At 37.9% G+C, this 19,755-nt stretch overlaps 1 protein-coding gene across 5 annotated transcripts in view; it reads right to left on the reverse strand.

The window, feature by feature from the left end:
* The window catches only part of Ano4 (anoctamin 4), a 384,018-nt gene that overhangs the window by 81,141 nt on the left and 283,122 nt on the right, over nucleotides 1–19,755 (reverse strand). For all 5 annotated transcript variants that reach the window (XM_078052935.1, XM_021724481.3, XM_040279417.2 and 2 more), the window contains one exon: nucleotides 1,879–1,985. In XM_078052935.1, coding sequence (XP_077909061.1) covers nucleotides 1,879–1,985 — 107 coding nt within the window. The remainder of the gene's footprint in view (nucleotides 1–1,878; nucleotides 1,986–19,755) is intronic.

A 19,755-nucleotide genomic window follows, 5' to 3' on the forward strand; every position in this document is an offset into this window, starting at 1 on the left:
CAAATAAACACTCCAAAAATAATTGTCATAGGAATTCAGAAGAGGGAATAATTCCTTTAAGTTAGATGGGCCCAGAAGACTTTATGGAGAGGGTATATTTTAAGGATGGATGAGTTCTGTAGAGAGAATAGGTTGTGTTCAACTACAACACCATCCAAGTTATGAAAGATCTACATTAGGTTTATTTCTCTACATGCACCTGCACCGAATTTCTCTGAATATATATTCCAGGTGTATTCAGATCTAGACCAGGTAGCTATCTATTTCTCCCTATTCTATTTTAATTTATGCAGCTTGGGATCAAAGTAGATTTTTTTTTTGGCAGCTTCATTATTCTAGTGACTCACACTGAGCTTGAATTCAACTCAACTCTCAAATCTGTTCTTCTCATGATGTTGTTGAGAAACATTTCTCCCACACTGTACTGGGGCAGTTATTTTGCTGATCTGAGTGTAGGACTTTACATTTACAAACTGTTAAATGTCATCTTGCTAGATTTGGCCTAGAGTACCAACCTGCTGAGATCACTGAGGTTCCTGACTCCAGTATATATATCCTTCAGCTTTGCCCCATGAGAGCAATAGATTATGTATCAGTTATCAATGTATTGTGCCCTTTAGCCCCAAATGCATCTTGACTGTGTGCTTTGCAGTAATGGAGCTGTCAGCTGGTAATACCTCTACTGTTAACTGATGGAGGAAGGAGTTCCTCTTCCTGATACTGGTATCTTTCACCAGGCTTTTGCTGCACCCATTTTTATAGCACCCATCTCCTGTAGTATGTGGTGACCAGCAGCACATGACACTCCCCAAGGGAGTAGCTCTGTGGGTGGCTTCACAGAGCAGTGCGACTGGAGCAACATAGCCAATAAACAACTTCCCTTAGACCCATGTAGGCAGCTCTCCCAGTACTCCAGACAACAGACCCCCAGAAACTCTCCACCAGACTCCTTTGCCCAGCTGCATCCCTGCCAATAAGGTCTGGATTTCAGCTTTGTCAGAGGAAACTGCTAATCTCTACTATTCTTTTATTCTTCAGCGTTCCCTTGACCAGTCAATCTTTCATGACTTCAATCTCTGGTCATAATTAATTATTTCTATTAAACTTTCCCTGTCCAGATTATATGTGCTTTTGCTTCTTTATTGAACCCAGACTGATATAGGTCATTATTAAAAGTATCAGTGAAATCTTTGTTGGGACCAAGCCTCCCAAACCTTTCTAACACACAATTGCCTGTTTAATAAGGCAGGAAATTTGGTAATTTAATATGGGAAGATTCTCATAAAAAATGCTTAAAATATAAATTGTGGAGGCTGTTTCATGGGGAAGGTGATTATTTGGAGAATTAAGTGTGACAACTCCCTCAGCCTGGAACCTTCCATCCTCTCATGCTGCCTCCTTATCACTCAGGTCTCAATTCAGATTTCTGGTCCTCAGGAGGTTTTCCCTGACCACCCAATCTCAATGACCTTGGCCAGTCTATCTCTGCAACCACCCATTTTAATTTCTTCATGTTACTTACTATATTTACCTGTTTGTTGTTTTCTCCCTCTACCTTCTTGGGCAAAATCTCCAGAGTAGAATTGTGCTCATCTCCCTAACTCCTTGCTCAGTGCCTGGCACAAGGTAGGAACTCCATAAATATTTGTAGAGTTGAGATAAATTGTCCATAATCTTAGATTAATGACATGATGTGCTTTCTAGAGAAGATACATAAGGATGCTAGGAAGATTTTACACTTACGGACAACTCATCAAAGTAATGGAGGTTTTATAAATGATAAGCATTTCTAGAATTGACTCAAAAGTAATGAAATCAAAGGAAGAAAACTAATCCCCTAATCTAAATGTAGTATGTCATACTCCATATGCCACTCACCGATTTTGTTTTTTCCTTCTTCGTACTTTATTCTTTGCAGAATGTGATGTACAATTCTACTTCTTGTGGCATTGTTGAAGAAAGTGTCTTTGTTGTGGATGATGAAGCTGCACACACACACACATTGAAAACACAAAGCTGAGGATTAATTGGCAGTGAGAGATCTCATGTGTTATCATTGGGTGCTGCTCAGATGGAGGTATCTTGAAGCTATCCTAAATGAACAGCAGGAGAGAGCCCAGGGATGGCGCCAAAGCAGTAGGACCATGAGTCTAAGTAGTTTTGGTTCTCAGAATTCTGAGCAGTAACAGCATTAAGCCAGGAAGGAGCTGGAGATAAATGAAATTATAAAACCTTAAAACGAACTGATAACAAATATAGGTCTTATTTTTTTCACTTTTGCTTAGTAAGGTCATGAAATAGATTCAATTAAAGATTTGTTTTGTTTTTATCTCCATGTCCTTTACCCTGCCTCTTCCCATGTTATAATCAGGTGGTTCTCCAGGAATGTTTAGATTTGAAACTGGCTTGAGTGGTGGGTATAGAAGTTCAGTAATGAACTCTGGTCTGGCTCAGGGGTGAGGTGAGGGGCCAGTTTTGGGAAATCAACTCTGTCCCTCACTCTCCCATGGTCTCTACTGGAGGGAACCCAGTAGTATAAGCTTAAGCATAAACTTAAGATATGTTTTTAACATTTAACCAGTGGCCTAGCCAGTCTTTATAGCTTTCAAACGGCTCATAGGCCACACACACACACACACACACACACACACACACACACACTCATATACACAACACTGGACTGTCTAGTAGGTGTTCCTACCCTACTAGGTAACAGGCAGAGCTTTTAGGGTCATGTAATCTAGCATAAAATGGCCGTGTCTTCTTGTCCCAGAAATGCAGAAATGTGAAATATGGTAGAATGTTAGCAACACTAAGTGTAATTGCATCTTAAAATTTAAAAGTTTATCAACTTAGTAAACTTTTATTGGGATCCTCCTATAAGTCAGACTCCATGAAAACACATACAAATATTAATAACCACCACCCTGGAATCCAGCTTTGAGATCATCTCCTCTAGCTTTCCACCGCTCCAACTGTTTCCTGTCCCTCACAGAATGCAGCGTTCCCTCCTCTGTACTATTTCTTGCTTTGCAAGCACATTGATTGACTGGTCATTCTGTATTGTCATTGTATTCATTTCTTCATCAGATAGTTACAAAGGGCACTCCATAAGGTACTGATGACACATTGGCAAGCAAAATAGAAAAGCTTACAGTTTAATGGGTAAGACAAACAGGAGCCTATGGCAGAGAAAGGTAGACTCAACCTCCTTTTTCATGTCTTTTCTCCCACATAGGACTGTGGGTTCACTCAGGACAGCAAGCTGTAGCCCTGGGGTCCAGTGAGTGGCTGGCACATGGATATGTGAGGTCATGGGTTTACGCTGAGGAAATAGCTGACACATTTTTCTGGAGAAGATGGAGGCTGATTAATTGTAATTGATGAGACAAAACTGGCCCAGAGGAAGGGTGGTCCAGGCATGGAGCTCAGTTTGGGGGAACAGAGTTGAGAACATGAGAGTGGAATGACAGATAAAGGGGAGAAAGGCTGGAGAATATGAAGACAAAAGTGCATCTCAAGAGCTGATTCCTTGGAGAAGTATTTTCCTCCCACTTTTGCTTCTCTTGGGTTGTCTTAGAAAATATTGCCCTCAGAGAAAGATGATTTGACGCAGTGGTGAGAGATGAATGCTGTGTTCGTAAACAAGGAAGCTGCAGCATTTATCTCATATTTTCTCTTGGGTTTTCTGAAGACATTTTATGACATCAGAAAGGAAGAGGAAAAAAAACAAAACCAGGAGTAACATCGAGTGCAGTTCCTTTTATTTGATCTTTCTCTGCTTTTGCACCTTATTTGGGACAGGCCATTACCTTTTAATACCAAATAAAGATGTCATAAAGAAATAGACAACAAATAAAAAGCCCATTTTGACTAACAATTTCAGATGATAACTGAAAGCTGATAAGCACAATTATGCTTGATGAGACAATTTGGGGCTAAAAGCCTATATCTCTCCTCCATGAAATGTTTTTCTGCTTCCTTCTCTTTTTATAGTACCACTTTTCATCTTCTGAGCCCATGTGTGATGGTTCTCTATAATAAGAACTAGGGGCCTGCTCCAAAATCTTGTTTCAGTTTCCTTATATCTAGGTTGTACCTGGACCCTAGAACATATAAGGGACATGTGCCAGGCACTATTCTAAACACCCTAAATGCACAAACTCATTAAATCCTTACAACTATCCACAAGGTGAGGCTTATTTGTTCCATTTTACAGGTGAGGAATCAAAGAGGTTATGGCATGTGCTGAAAGACACTTATCTACCAAGGGGCAAATCAGGATCTGGTTGCAGAGGCTGCCCTCTTAGTCACCCCTCTTGCCTGCTTCTCTCTATACATCAGAGCCTCCTGCAGGTTGGCTCTGCTTGAGGTCATCCCAAGAGGAACTCTTCCTGGCATGCTCTTCTTGTTTCCATGCATCCCTGCAACCTCAGCTCATGGTATATCTCCCTCCAAAGCTCTTGCTCCACACCCCATCCTCACCCTGAAATGCAGTGTGGTGCTATGCCAGAGGAGGAAGCAGAAACCACTGAATGGATGAAGAGGGAGATGTGCTTAAAAGCCTTCAATGTGTTCAACATCATCATTGCTTTCTCTTAAGCCTCTGAAGCGAGACAGACCTTAGTCTATGCTTCAGCACTGCCACTTACTCTGTGGTGTTGGGGGTTATCCCTCAACTTTCCTGGATCTTGGTTTCCTCATCTATGAAATAGGTATAACACTATAATTACTCTTCGGGGGTTTCATATAATTAGGTGAGACAACAAGCAGTGCTGTGCCTTCTGACTGGCATTTCTAGGCTCCCAGAATTAGCTGTCACCACTACTGTCGCTTCTATCATATTATATCAAAATTATCTGCCTATATTCCTGGCTTGTCTGTATGAGTATCTTGAAGGCACATATCAGCCATGCCCGTCTCTGTATTATAGCACTAGCTAGCATAGGGCAAAGTACAGGACAAACACTTGAAGTTAAATCAAAAGAGCTGACTTCTGGAGGACACTAGCTAGGCTAGGAGCTATGGAACTGTATCTCATCTCCTTAAATCTTGACCCTATTCCTGCTTCTTGGAGCCCTTTCTGTCCTCTCCATTTCTTTCAACTACCAACAGAGCAATTCCCTTAACATTGCACATTTAAGGCTCTTCTGGTGGGGCATGGAGCAGTCTCATTTTCTCTGTCACTCTTTCCAACAGGAGGATTATGAGAAGGAGCACTGAAGACTAATATTTCCCTATATCATATTCTCATGCTTTTCTTAGCCACAAATAACACAAATGAGATTGCACTTATATGCATGCATGCATGCATACACATGATATAAGATGAAAAATTCTGGCCAATATAAGACTCGGAGCCCCACGATTCTGAGCAGGGCTCAACGTGGGCTGATAAACTCAGTTCTGTACCTATATATTGCTGAGGAGGAAAACTTGTACAGACTCTATGGAGGTCATTTGACCAGATTCACCAAAATTCCGCATGTCTTCATTATATATCCTCTGACCCAGAAATTAATCTTTTAGAAATTTACAAATACACTTACCCATGTGGGAAGTGACAGATGTGCAAGAATGTTCACTATGGCATGGGTTATAATAGCAAAAGTCTTGAAATAACCTAATAATTCATCAGTGAAGAGTAGGATAAACAAATATGATACAACTCTACAGTGAGATACTTTAAAGAGATGAAGGAGGCTCAGTGAAAATATTTAAAGTCTCCCAGATAGTACCAGGAGAAAACAAAATTCAAAACAGCTACATAGTTATTTGTATCAGAGGAAAATATCCATATAATGAAGCACCCAGATAGAAATATATTGACATACATATTTTCTGGTGCATACAAAGAATGACCATTGAAGGGTATATACACATCTGGTTGCCTCTGGGAGAACAAAGTGGCTGGAAATTTGGAAAGGAAACCTCACTGTGTACACTTAGGACATTTTTATCATGTATACTACCTATTAAACGGAAAAAACAATTTTTTAAAAGAAAGCCTAAGAAGAAAATGTGTTTATATTCTAGGTCTATCCTTACCATCCCTCTGAGGGATGAAGAAGGAAATCAACTGAACTGGTGGAGGATCAACTCTGAGAACACAGCTTGGTACACACACCTCCTTGTTCTACCCCTTTGGAGAGATGGTATCAATTCCCCAAATTCATACAACCAGCAAGTGGCAAGAAGGGATTCAGAAACCATCTTCTTTGTTCCATATTTTCTCAATTCTTTGAAAAGGAAACCTCTAGGAGCACAGGGCTGCCTTTGTGCATAAGTATGTGAAGGGGATCTTCTGGATGCTTCACTCGTGCCCTGGGAGGAAGGCCCCGTTGACCTGCTCAATAAGTAACGGGCAGATTGGAGCCTGAAGCCCCCAGTGTCTCTTTTCCAGAGTCTCAGCCAGCCTTCTGCTTCCTATGGTGGTGAGCAGCCTGGGCTTTCACTTGGGGTGCTGGGGGATTGGGATCCCCATATCCTCTAGGTTAGGAAAGAAGGAATGGGAGGAAATATGCCTTGCAAATGAGTGTTAGCTACTGACCTCCTGGAGTTGTATTTGCTCTTTACTGATAGGTTCTTCCTATACCAACTGTTCACAGCAGGGCTATAAAATACTGTAATATGCTGGGTTGTTTAACAAGTAAATATTATGCTGGCACTGTCCTAAGCTCTGTCACTGAGTGTGTGTATATATGGAAGTGGGTGGAAAACGGGAAGCGACAGGGTGGTATGCATTCTGAGAGGTTGCCAAGGTGAAACAAACCCAGCTCCCCTTCTCAGAGAATCCTCTGCTCTTATTAGATAAAATGAGAAACACAAACCTTCAAGGCTGTCAATTGGGAAAAGGGGCTCATTAGTGCTGGGTTTAAAATCAGCCTAGTATGAAATGTGCCACTTTCAAAGCAGAAAACAACTCAATTCTTTTTCTAAACTTTCCTCTTAGACTGCAGATATTAGGATAAGACTCCATTTTCATCATATTCATAGAACCAAGGGACATTTTATAATAGTTTGAATTACCTAAAGTTCAACCCTCTTGGATAAAAATTTCTGAGATAATAAAAACATTCTGGGTTGGGGAAGTAGCTCAGTTTGTAAAGCTCTTGCCTAGTATGTGCAATGCCCTGGATTTTTAAGTGCCTGCATTGTTTAAAAAAATAAAATTCTCTCTGCACTATGCTCTATAATACTGATCACTTATGCACAGCTACAGAGCCCTTGAACTATGGCTAGTGCATCTGAGAAAGTTAACTTTAATTTTAGTGGATTAAAAATAAAATTTCAACAGCCACATGTGGCTAGATGATACTGTATTGACAGTGCAGGCAAACGGTTGACTAAGTTGTAGGTGATATTTTGAGCATGCAGGCAGAGACCAGCCACTGACTACCTAAGTGATGGAATCTGGACCTTGTACCTTACTATGGCTACAGTAACTTAAGCAGGCAAGCATGAGAGGGACAAAGTGTGACCTATAAGACCATGTGTAATTGTCGAATGACCTGGGTTCAAGTCCTGTTCTTCCACTTAAGTTGTGTGGTCTCAAGAAAGTCATCAAATCTTTCTGGGATGCAGCTACTTGTTAGGAAAACACAGGTCATAAATCTTTAATTGACCAAGAACAGGGTTACATAGTATCCAGAATGTATACTCCACCTTTGTAAAAGAAAAATTCCCCTTTCTTCTATTCTCTTCCATCTTAAAAAATATGGCATTGCTATGCACCAAATTCCATAAATCACAAACTTGAAATTCACCCTTGATTCTCTATTTCTTATGTTTGACATCCAATCCATCAAGTTCTGCAGGTCTTTCCCAACTGTGATCTTGAATCTGGTCCTTTCTTACCCTCTTAAAAGCTCTTCCCAGGAAAACATTACAGTATGTAATAGCCATTTAACTGTTCTTTGTATTTCACTCTCCCTCTAGTTCATCTTCTATAGAACAAACACAATGATCTTTTAAAAGAATGAATAATTATTCTTAGGCTTTAAATTTTCAATGGTTTACCATAGATTTGGAATAAAGGCCAAATTCCTTTCTCTGGTCTAGACAGTTCTTTCCAACATTTGGGTCTCGAATGTCACCAGTCTAGGTAAGAAAGTCTCTCTTTTACCTGAAAATCACTGTTCCTATCCCATTATCTCATTTTACCTTATAGTTTATTCTCTGAAATTTTTCTTTGGGGCATGAGTGGGAGACACCTGTCTTCCAGTCCACTGTTGGACTCCCTCCCTGTAGAATGCAAACTCCTAATATGAAGGTAGGGCTCTGTCTTATTCCCTACTCTAGGGCTCAAGTGATTAATAAACCATGTTCCTTATGACCCCAAGGCCCTCTGGATGTGTCAGAAATTGTCAGATTATATGATAGTTAAATTTTGCCTTTTTATTCCCCTAACCTAAAGTTTCTCAAAATCAGTTTCATCCTATAATAATGTTTGTATGTGATGCTGCTTTTTGGGTGAAATAAAGGCAATGAAGAAGATTTTTAAAGTCTTTTTTTTTAAAACATATATTAGGGAATTTTGGAGATTGATAAAACAAGTAAGTTTTCTCAAAAATTGAAAATCTTAAATCTCTGTGGTTTACAAGTTCAAGAGGAAGTGGTAACTTTATCAAGAAGCATTTGACTATTTATATATGGGTCTTTAGGATTATTTTAGAATTTTAGACACATTTTTGGACCTCCATATTTAAAAATCTAAGACAGGTGACAAGTCAGAAAACAAAGCCAGATAATAGATGAAAGCATCTTTCTTTTTTTTTTTTTTTCTGGAATAAAGGAGAATGAACCAAGTGTCAGTTGAATTTCTGAATTAGTCTGGGGGAATAAAAATGACATGCTTCCTGTTGCTCCCCATTTTGAATAGTAGTGCCTATTGTCACGATTATGTCCTTGTTCCATCACTACATTTTGAAAATGTAGGAGGCAGATGACTTGTCTCTTCTGTTTACAGGTCTCTGGCCACAGTCATGGAGCTGTATCCAAGGATTTTCATAACTTGATGAAGAACAGGAGATCCTGGACCTTTTGAGCCTGGTGCAATATTGGGATGGTATCGATAGGGGACCTAGGATGGGAATGAGTATATTTTCTCTGAGGGAAAAATATGAATAAGTTACAGCCAGAGGGCGCTGTGGTAGATGGCAAAAATGGCTGCAAAGCTCCAAGTCCTTGTGGTTCTCCTCCCTATTCCTTTGGGATGTTAATTTCTTGCTTCTACCATCAAGAGGTAGAGGCAATCTCTCTATCTCTTGAAACTGCAGGACTTGTGACAAGCTTTAATCAACAGAATGGGGGAGAAATTATTTTTATGATGGTTAGACCTAGCTTTTCCTCTTGCCAGATTAGCCTGCAGCCCCAATACTGCTAGGCTAAGGTAAAGAATCCTGAGCTGGCTTTTCTGAAGATGAAACCCCACGGAGAGAGAAACCCAGCCAAGAGCAGCCAGCTGAGTAGAGAAAACTGCAGCTACATATTGGCTCCAGGAGGAACCGGTAGAAGATCTGCCCAGCTGAACCTAGCATAATTGCTGGGAAAGAAAAGAATCACGAGCAAATAAGATGAATGTAATCTTCAGTCAGCAATTTTTTTGTGTGTGTGTGGTAGATTGTTAGGTAGCAATAGATAACCAACCTACCTACCTTTTCTGATGGCTGAAGTTGTATTACTTGACAACACAGGAAGAAAAGTAAAGGTTAATAACGCCTTAGAAATAAATATTCAAGTATCCTTCTCAGTTTGACTTTTAAATAGAGATTTCTTTTTTAACAAGGAGAAGCAAAATGATAGTTAACTGTCACTTAAATGATATCCTCATATTAATGAAAATCTAAATAGGAACAAAGCAACCAATTAATTTTTTTTTATGTGACAAGGCCTATTAAGAGTTTTTGAGATTTAGGCAAGTGCAATGCAAAAACTAAATTTTTAATCTTAAGTATACTTGTTAAGAATAAAAGGATGAGAAGATTATGGGACCAAATATATAATATTCAAAATCCTGACTAGTGAAGATTTTCAAGCCTACTTTTAGGATTAACATGATAAATTATTGGAATATAAAGCAATGTGAGACATTTTTAAAAATCCACTCATTTCTAATTGTATTTCATGATATCATCTTTGCTATCTGAGAGTTAATAGGAATTTATAAAATACTTGCTCTTCAGGCTTCCAGGTAAAGATGGAAAATTAATCACTTGCATTCAATTTGTCTCTTTCTCTAAACTCCATGAAAATAATAGTGCCTATGTGTGTGTAATTCAATAAAGGTATAAGTAATAAAGGGAAGAAACAGTAGGAGAAAAAACAGCAACAAAATGTTGGAATATGCAAACAGAGAAGTGGTAACAGTTTTAGATCAGGAAATGTTAAATCTTCAACCAGTGCTACAAAAAAATCGTGAATGATCATATTTATACTACAAAATTCTGTAAAGACTTAGAATTGGGGCACTGGTGACCTCTAGAAGTTGGGTAAAAAGGATACTAAAGTAAATATTTGTAATCTGTTAGGAAGAAAGTAGCTCTCCAGATCTTTGCCTGTACTATAGCAAAAGATTGGAGGCTATTTTGCATATTTATGATCTGTAAGACACCAAGCATAGTCAGCGGTAGGGACAGCATGTGAAAACTAGAGGATCAATTGAATGTTTGAGGACTGGAAGCTGAGACTCAGCAGCTGTTCCCATCCTCTCAGGCTCTAGAACCCTGGCAGCCTGACCTTAACTTTCTAGGCAGGAGACTGGAAAATGTCCTCTGGGGAATCTGACCAACCCAGGAAAGAGATTTAAGATACTGATAGTGAAGACTCCAAAATGAAACCATCCAGCCATGTATGAGGTCCCACCTATTATTCAGAACTTTAACTTAAGTTTTGATTTCTTTTTCTTAAATATGAACAGTCAGTCAAAATTCACTAGATATCTGAGGAAGCCTATTAACATAAAAGATAGAGGATAATACAAAAAGACAAATAAGAACAAACAGAAAGAAACATGTTTGGGGAAATTAGATTATATAAAGTGATAAATATTTTTTAAAAAAATAATTAACCCCAGAGAACTGAGAAGATATTTGCAATTTTGGGGAAAAGAGTCCAAAATATGTTTTGAAAAACCAGAACATCATCAAAATAAAAATAATTCTTAAAAATTAAAAAAAATAGAAATGTAAAACTCAATAGAAGCATTGAAAATAAATCGATGAAATCTCCTAGTGCAAAAAGATACAGATTAATGAAAAAGGAGAGAAAAGATAAGAACATTAGAAGATCCGTTCAGGAAATCTACTATTTAAAACATAAGAATTTCAGGAAAAGAGATAAAGAAGAAAATCATCTAAAAAAATTTTAAGAATTATTCAAGAAAACTTCTCTGAACTGAAATATAAGGGGGCATCCAGGTTGAAAAGGTTCACTGAGTATCCAGTAAAATATGTGAATATAAAACCACATCAAGGTATATTACTATGATATTTTAGTATACTAGGAACAAACATACTAACATAAAAACTATCACAGATGAGAAAAATTACACAGTGTTAGGAATTGGAGTGTTTTTAAAGTTCTCAGCAACAATATTGAATTTTAGAAATAAATGGAATAAGATCTTCAACATTCTGAGGGAAGATAATTTTGGCTAGATATACCCAGCAAAACTATCAAAATGCACCTAGCCAAACTATCAAAAGAGTGAAGTATAACAAATGTGTATTGGTATACTCCAGTTGCTATAACAAAGTATCACAGACTGGGTGGCTTAAACAACAGAAATTTATTTCCTCAAAATCCTGGAGGCTAGAAGTCTGAGGTCAAGTTGTCAGCAGTATTGGGTTCTTCTGAGGGCTCTCTCCTCGGTTTGTAGATTTATAGTAGTCTTTCCAGTGTATCTTCACATAGTTTTCCCTCTGTGCTTCTCTTTTTCCTCTTCATATAATGATATTAGTCATATTAAAGTAGGCCCTATTTCATTTTTCAGTTAACCACCTCTTTGCAGACCCTGTCTCTGAATAAGGTCACATTCTAAAGGTTAGAATGTTAACATGTGAATTTGGGGAGGATGTGATTCATCCCATAATAGTGTGCAAGATTGAAAAAAAAAATGACCTGTCATGAAATCCTTCTATCAGGATGTCACTGAAGGATGTGAAAAGAGTGGAATAAAAAGTCCAGGAAACAGAATAAGCAACACAGGCAAGAGACCAAGAGAACACAAGGATATTGATAGAGGGAAATTCCAGAACAATTTGTACCAGGAGTAGAAGGCAAGAAGTTGAGATTGGAACTTGTCAGAAGGCTGCAGGGTGATTGCCTCAAGAAAATGAAACAAATTGCTTATCTGATGCCTCTGAACATCTTGAAATTGTGACAACTGGCAGTTTAAGATGGAATTATTGGAAAACTAAAAATCAAGAGAATTTGTTACTTTAGTTTAATCAAAAACAATACTGTCATGTACATCTAAAAATAAAAACAAATTCAAAAAGAATAAAAAAATGCAGGATAGGAAAATAAGCTATACTGTCCTATGTGACAGCTCTGAGTAGCACTTATATAATAATAATGATGTAAACACTAATATACATTATAACAATGCTTCTAATTATGATATAAATACACAGAAAGGATAAGGGATAGGTATCCATTGTAGTGGGAACTGGCAGGAATAAGATTTTATTCCCTGTAGCAGAAAGTCAATAGATTCTGCTACAACTAAAAACCCATAAAAACTCACAATAAAATAATTTATTTAGATATGTGGAAGTAATTACCAAAAGAATCAGCTAAAAGAGTGGAAAGTAGTTGTCCTTCAGGTGAAGAAAGATAAAGAGTTGGTGGGGGTTCCTGTCATTGCTGTTCTTCTAACCAAACTTGTAGGACTATTTGACTGTTTAAACTGTGGACATAAACATTTTTTTAAAGGATGATAGGAGAAGAAAGGTAGAATGGGTGGACGGAATGATGGAAGGAAAGAAGAATGGAAGAATTTCTCTTGAATAATATGTTTGCCAAGGTAGTTCAAGTTTTTTAAAAATAGAATTATTTTTAAAAATAAGACATTTACTTTGAAATCAAGTCATTATCTTTATAAGGATTCTTATTGCTTTTAGGGATCAGTATTTTATATACTAAATTGGATAGACTAATACTGATATTCCAATTTGGAGGTGGACTTTATTGAAAGAATCTGCTTCGTGGATAGATTGAATTTACTTTTTATGAGCCCTAGAGCTTATAAAATGTTTTCCAGCTTGCAATAGTTTTTAAAAATTTCTGAGCTCCTGGTGATTTTTTTCTCTTCCAAATAACACAGCTGGGTTAAATCTTATTGATTGGGATGACAACATCATGAAAGAATATAATATCTACTTTATTTGGTTAAAAATAAAAACAAATTTAGGAAAAGATCTTTGTTCTGCCAAGCGCTATTTGAAGTTAAAATAGAAATTTCTCTAAGCCTCGGATCCTTATCTTTCAAATAAAGACAACAAAAATGTTTAAATCAGAAGGATGTTTGATCAGGAGATACTGAATGCAACATGCTTATTGCATACATGTACTCACAAATGGTAATTTTATATTATTATTAGATGGCTATTTGTCACTTTTTGTAGGGATTTCTGACCCTTGCAGTTTAAACATGTCCCCATGTACCTGTTATTTTGAAATTTGGTCTTGTGAGGATCTTTCTCCTTTAGTGAAATATTTTTACACAAACAAAAATGTGCCAATAATAATATCAAGCCCCAATGTACCCACTAACTAACTTATAAAGTAAATTTGCAAATACAGATGGAGTCCCTCTGTGTACATCTCTTCAACTGCATTCCCTTCAGAGGTTACCACCATCAGGGTTTTTTCATGATCTCCAATATGAACTTATTCCTAAAAATACAGTATTATATGCTTTACAACTTCACTTATTCTGCTGCAATGTGCTCTACTTACTCAATAGTAATGTTGATTCATATTGATACAAAAAGCTATATCCCCTGCTGCTTAGAGGACCACTATATGAGGACAGTATGATTTATTGGCTCATTCTCTTACTGGTGGACATTTAGGCTATTTTCAATTCATTAATATTACTAATGATGATGTGGTAAACATTCTGTATGATGCAAAGGTGGAAGCATTTTAAGGAAGTATGTACCAAGGGATGGCATTGCTGGGTCTGAGGGTATAGTGTACTTGGACAGGTCTCAGGAAAGAAGTGTCAGTCAAATTTGGGAATCTAATTCACTCACATGACACAACACCCTGAAGTGATGTGATCAGTGGTGAGCTGTGTGAGCTGTGCAACTAACTTGATGTAAGAATGGTTAGAATTGCTAGATTTGGGGATGATGTAAAACCTTAGAATGCATTCTAGGCACCTTTATAATAACCTTGCCTTTCTCCTGTGCATTCTACTGTGCTTTCTAGCAACACAGGAAAGCACTAGAGGGTATGTGACATAAGTAAACATTACCACCTGTCATGTAGAAAAAGGTTGGCAAATCATTGGTTGGAATCAATAAACAATTTTTAAAATCAGTTACCTTACAAGAGAATATACATTAATGGGGTCAGAGGTTGAAAACCTGCTGATAAGATTCAGTAGATTAAACAGTACCTTTGACATCAGGTAGATGAACACAGAAACAGAAAACCTGGGGAGAGGAATGGTAATCTGGATAATTTTGGAAGATGAGAAGGAGATAGGAAGAGGAAAAGTGTGGGGAAAGAAAGGAGAAAGAATGCTGTAAGAAAGAGGAGAAAAGAGGAAGAGAAAAAAGTGATACCCTGAAACTGACAATACTCCAGACTTAATCTTTAAGACTGGGCCATGAAAAATCAATATATAGAGAGTTCACATGTTAGTAAAATTACCTAATTACTTATATATCAGATTGCATTGATATTATTAACAAAAACAGTACATATTAAATAATTGCCATAAGCACTGATTTACTACTTTTTATTTTTACAATGTTATTGTTATTATTATTATTATCATTATTTATAGATCAAAAAAATTAAAGCTAAGGACCACATGCCTTCTGAGCTGCAGACCTGGGATTTGGGGACCCTCTTCAACTGATCCCAGATCCTGTGCTCTAAACAAAGTTCATGTGAACTTAACCATTGACCCTCAAGGGCAGAAAGTGTGATTCATTTGCCTTTGTCCAGTCCTGTCTAATTCTTGTTACTCACTGAACTGAAATGAATGAATATTTATAATGAAAACATTACAATATTCAAATTTATTGGAGATTCAAATTTATTAGAGATTTTATTTGGTATTTAAAAGTGAGCCAGAATTAAGAGGGAAGAGGGTTTTTTTAAAAAAAAATCTATAAAACAAGCCTAGAAACAATAATGTTTCCTAATTAATCCCCAGATCAGAAAATTCCCATTTAGAATAAGCCATGCCCTCAACCTTCCACTAATTAGGGTGCTACTATAATTCAGTCAATAGTAACATTTTTCTTGAATTACCCAGGCGACTGTCACTGCATAAATTTTTTATTCAGTGACTCATTCACAGCTACTGCTCAGTCTAGTCTTGGCCATGGGTCTTGTTTTCATATTCTCTTCTAGGAGCTGAGTTGTCCTGTGTGTTGATGATGAGACAAATCTGTCTGCTTCTCTATAGTTCCTTTATATTGCAGTGAGCAGCAGAGTCCTAGAAACTTCTCCATGCATCTGCAAATTTTGGAAGGAAGTTGGTAAAATTTATCCTCCATGATCTCTCTGTTTTCATTTTTGGCCCTTTTCCCCCTCTTCCACCTTTATGGCTTCCTCCCTCCCAGCTACAGCTCAAATATCTCCTCCCTATCTTTGACTATTCATAATGGGGTATACATAAAGAATAACATTAAGTTTTTCACCTTTGCAAGAGACATTTTGATTTTAATTGAGGATGATATAAACCAAAGAATTAAAGTCAAATTATAAAAGTCCGTGTATCCATGGAATGTGTTGTATATGAAGTCATCTCTTTCCCCCTTGTTACTCTTTTCTATGGTGCTATAACACAGTTTCTGAAAATGACATTTCTGCTTTGCTGCCCATCTCTCTGACATGCTTTGTCAGTACAGGGCACTAGAGGGAGACTGGGAGGAAATAAGAGGTTATGGGACTTGGTCCTTCTAGTTTGCCTGCCTGTTCCTGACAATGTTTCCCTTGCAAGGATCCTTCAACTTCACAATGACAGTTGGTTCTAGTTTCCAGCTTTAAAAGAGAAAAACATTCCCCAAGATAGACTCACTGCACTGTCTCAGTCCCTGGGGTACTAGCATCAAGAGATAGCATCTCATCATCAGAGGTCTAAGCTCAGCTCCACTGGGACAGTCCTCTGAGCTTCCTGATTCTGATTCCTCAACCTTTTCCTTTAGCTCTACCAACCCTGCGTGCAGTAGGGGCTTCACTGCTTGTGGTTATTATCTGTGTGACTTTATCATTTCCATTGTGATACTGTGATTCTTCACTTTCTCATATTGCTTCTCTGTTAAAGTAACCACTAAGTTTCTATTTCCCTGAATGGAACCTAAGGGATACAGGGAACTAGAAAATAAAATGGTCTTTGGGAAGGAGGTCTTCTCTCTGTCCTAGGCATGTACACAACAAAATCTGACAGAATATTGCCACAGGATAATGAGGGTTTCTGAAAGTGACTTCTGAAATATTCTAAAACCAAGCCTGATTTTTAACTCTACAGAAAATTCTCTCACTCAGGTCCTTGTTAACCTACATAGATACTTCCTTGTCTATACATATGGTAGGAGTTTTAAAACAAAGTAAATATATATATATATATATATATATATATATATATATATATATAATATCATCTGAGTCCTAGAAGAAGTTACAGATTAATGAGTTATATAAAGATAGAGAGCAGAATTCATCAGACACTAGAATGGCAATATGTAAATCAATGGAAATGTAATTGATGTAACTGATGTGATTCAGCAATCTGTATACGGGGTAAAAATGGGAGTTCATAACCCTTTTGAATCAAACTGTGAAATATATCAAATTAGATGTAATGTTTTGAACGACCAACAATAAAAAAATTTTAAAAAATAAAGTAACAGAACAAAAATAATTAACATGGGGTGTCCCTGGGTATATTGTATTGATTCCAAATTTGCTGCTTGTCTTTATGAGGATCATGGGTCCCTATCCATTATCATGTGACTTATAATCCCTCTCCCTGGAGGATTAAAATTCCTCACCCCACTAATACCACTTCTGGCCTCAAGACTTATTTTGACCAATGGAGTGTGAGCAGAAGTGATGATCTGAGCAGACACTAGAGTGGCTTTGCCATTACTTTGTCCTCTGCCATGAGAATGCACATCCTAGGTACAGATTGCTTGTTCAGCCCACATCTCATAATAAAGAAGACAGGTGACACAGATCTGAATTGATTTACTGCTATTATATTATGTGTCAAGAAACAAACCTTTGAGTAAGCCTCTGAAATTTGAGGTTTGTTTTTGTTCCTGAAGCTGAATCTAGCATGATCTGACTTCCATAGTCCCAAACCCAAGAAAGATAATCCTAGCAGTTATGGCCTAAAGAGGATGGATTTGTTTTTTCTTGGTGGAGAAGTTATGTCAATCCATATAACAAAGTAATGAACAAGAGGGATAAAATTTGGGGGTTAGGAGCAACAATAAAAAAGAGGAAAAGCTATACAGGTTGGGGTGGAGGAAAAATGTTATTGCCAGGGATAGAGAAAAGACTCACCTGTGTAAGGCTCACCTGTGAAGAAAGGAGAGGAAAGAATAATAATAAACAGTTGCTGTGAACCATATATGTGACCTCCCTTTGTGTCCTTTGAAAAACTCAAATAAAGACTAGAACTGCCTTCTAATTACTTTTGGCTATTGAATCATGCTTTGCGCAGTACCCAGACATGGAAATAAATAACAGAGGTACAACACAGTCAGGGCCATAATCAAAGCATTTACAAAGGCTAATGAGCCCATAAGTCTAACTCTGTCTGCATCAGACATAAGAGATTTCATAAAGAAAAAAATCCCTGAACTTGTTCCTAAAGGAAGAATAGGATTTCACCAGACAGTGAAAAAGAGAAAGAGTGTCCCTTAGGCAGAAGGAACAATAGTCGTGGAATGTTTAGGAAACCTCCATGGCCGTGTGGTAGGTGTATCCAAACCAGGAAGACGAGAGACAAGGAGAAGAAGCTGAAAAAGCAGTTTGTGTGCCACGCTAAGGAGTCCGAACTTGATCCTAGAGACCTCAGGGAATCATTGAAAGCTCTTAAGCAAGAAAGCAATACAAGTGCATATGGGACTGTCGTCACTCACTGCCGAAAGTGCATGACCAAAGTGATGAGGAAGGGTTGAAATCCTGCCCACACTCCTCTGCTTGCTAACCTGTGGGCTGTGAATACTGTGGAAGAGTACCTTTATTCTACTTGAGCAATGGTGCTTTATGAATCCACGGTAGGAGCCTTGGACATGACTTTGAATATGAGTGTGGTGGATGGATCTGCAGTCACGATAGAGAGAGAGGAGGGAAGACTATCATGGTTATTCCAAGAGTTGGTCACCACTTCCACTAAGTCAGTGGCAATGAGGTCAGAAAGGAGGAGGAGGACCAAAAGGAGGTGGTGGTGATGGTGGGCAGTGAGGAGGAATGTGGTATCTAGTCAACAGACAGTGGTTATGTCAATAATCTGGAATAAGAAACATAAAAATGATGGTGTGATGGCAGTTTCACAGTGGAGGAAAGTGGAAAGTAAGATAAATCACATTTATACCCAGGGATAGAGACATTTCTAAGATATGGTCCTAGATCAGTAGTCATTTAAATAAACTACTATCTATAAAGCTTACAGATATAACACCTTTTCCTTTACAGGGCCACTCTTAGATATGAATTAGGAATGCCCTGTCCAGGCCCCAGCCTCTAGAGATCCCATATATGACCCTCCCTCATTTTCTCAGGATGGTCTCCTACTTTTACCAACTGTGTGACTCAGGCAAATGCCTTACTTCCTCTGTTCCATTTATGCATCTCTAAACAGAAATGAAAATACTGCTAGTCTCATGGCTAATCCAGTGTCTAGGAGGCACTCAACAAATGTTTGACATTGTATTATGAAAGGAGCATGAGTTTGCAATCCGACAGATATGGGTTCTAACCCCAAAGTGAATTTATAACTTTGTGGCCCTGGATAATGTACATAATAATGACTATAATCCTCTGTTCTAAGTTCTATAAAATGCAGATAATGAATTTTTTTTGCAAGGGTCAAGAGAGGTGATGAAGGACATGCATTACAGAGCCTGCAGGGGTGCCTGCCTGTGAGGAGCAACTGTTCCCTTGCCCTCTGCTTGGACTTTCTGATCACGATTGGTTCTGATAACAGAATGCACTATGTGATTACACATGTCCACTTCACACAATAGATGGGATCTGGGTTCCTTTCCTTCCCCTTTATGTTAACCTGTCATTATTTTATTATACCTAAATTTGACAAATCTCTTCTCTTATATAGGTGCTTTAAATTGTCTTTAACCATTTTGATAAGGAAAATAACCTCTTGACCATCAAAATTAACATTTTTTTAAAGAGAGAGAGAGAGAATTTTTTAATATTTATTTTTTATTTTTTCAATGGACACAATATCTTTGTATGTGGTGCTGAGGATCGAACCCGGGCTGCACGCATGCCAGGCGAGCGCGCTACTGCTTGAGCCACATCCCCAGCCCAAATTTA

The sequence above is a fragment of the Ictidomys tridecemlineatus genome, chromosome 6, assembly GCF_052094955.1.
Source record: "Ictidomys tridecemlineatus isolate mIctTri1 chromosome 6, mIctTri1.hap1, whole genome shotgun sequence".
Classification (NCBI taxonomy): Eukaryota; Metazoa; Chordata; class Mammalia; order Rodentia; family Sciuridae; genus Ictidomys; species Ictidomys tridecemlineatus.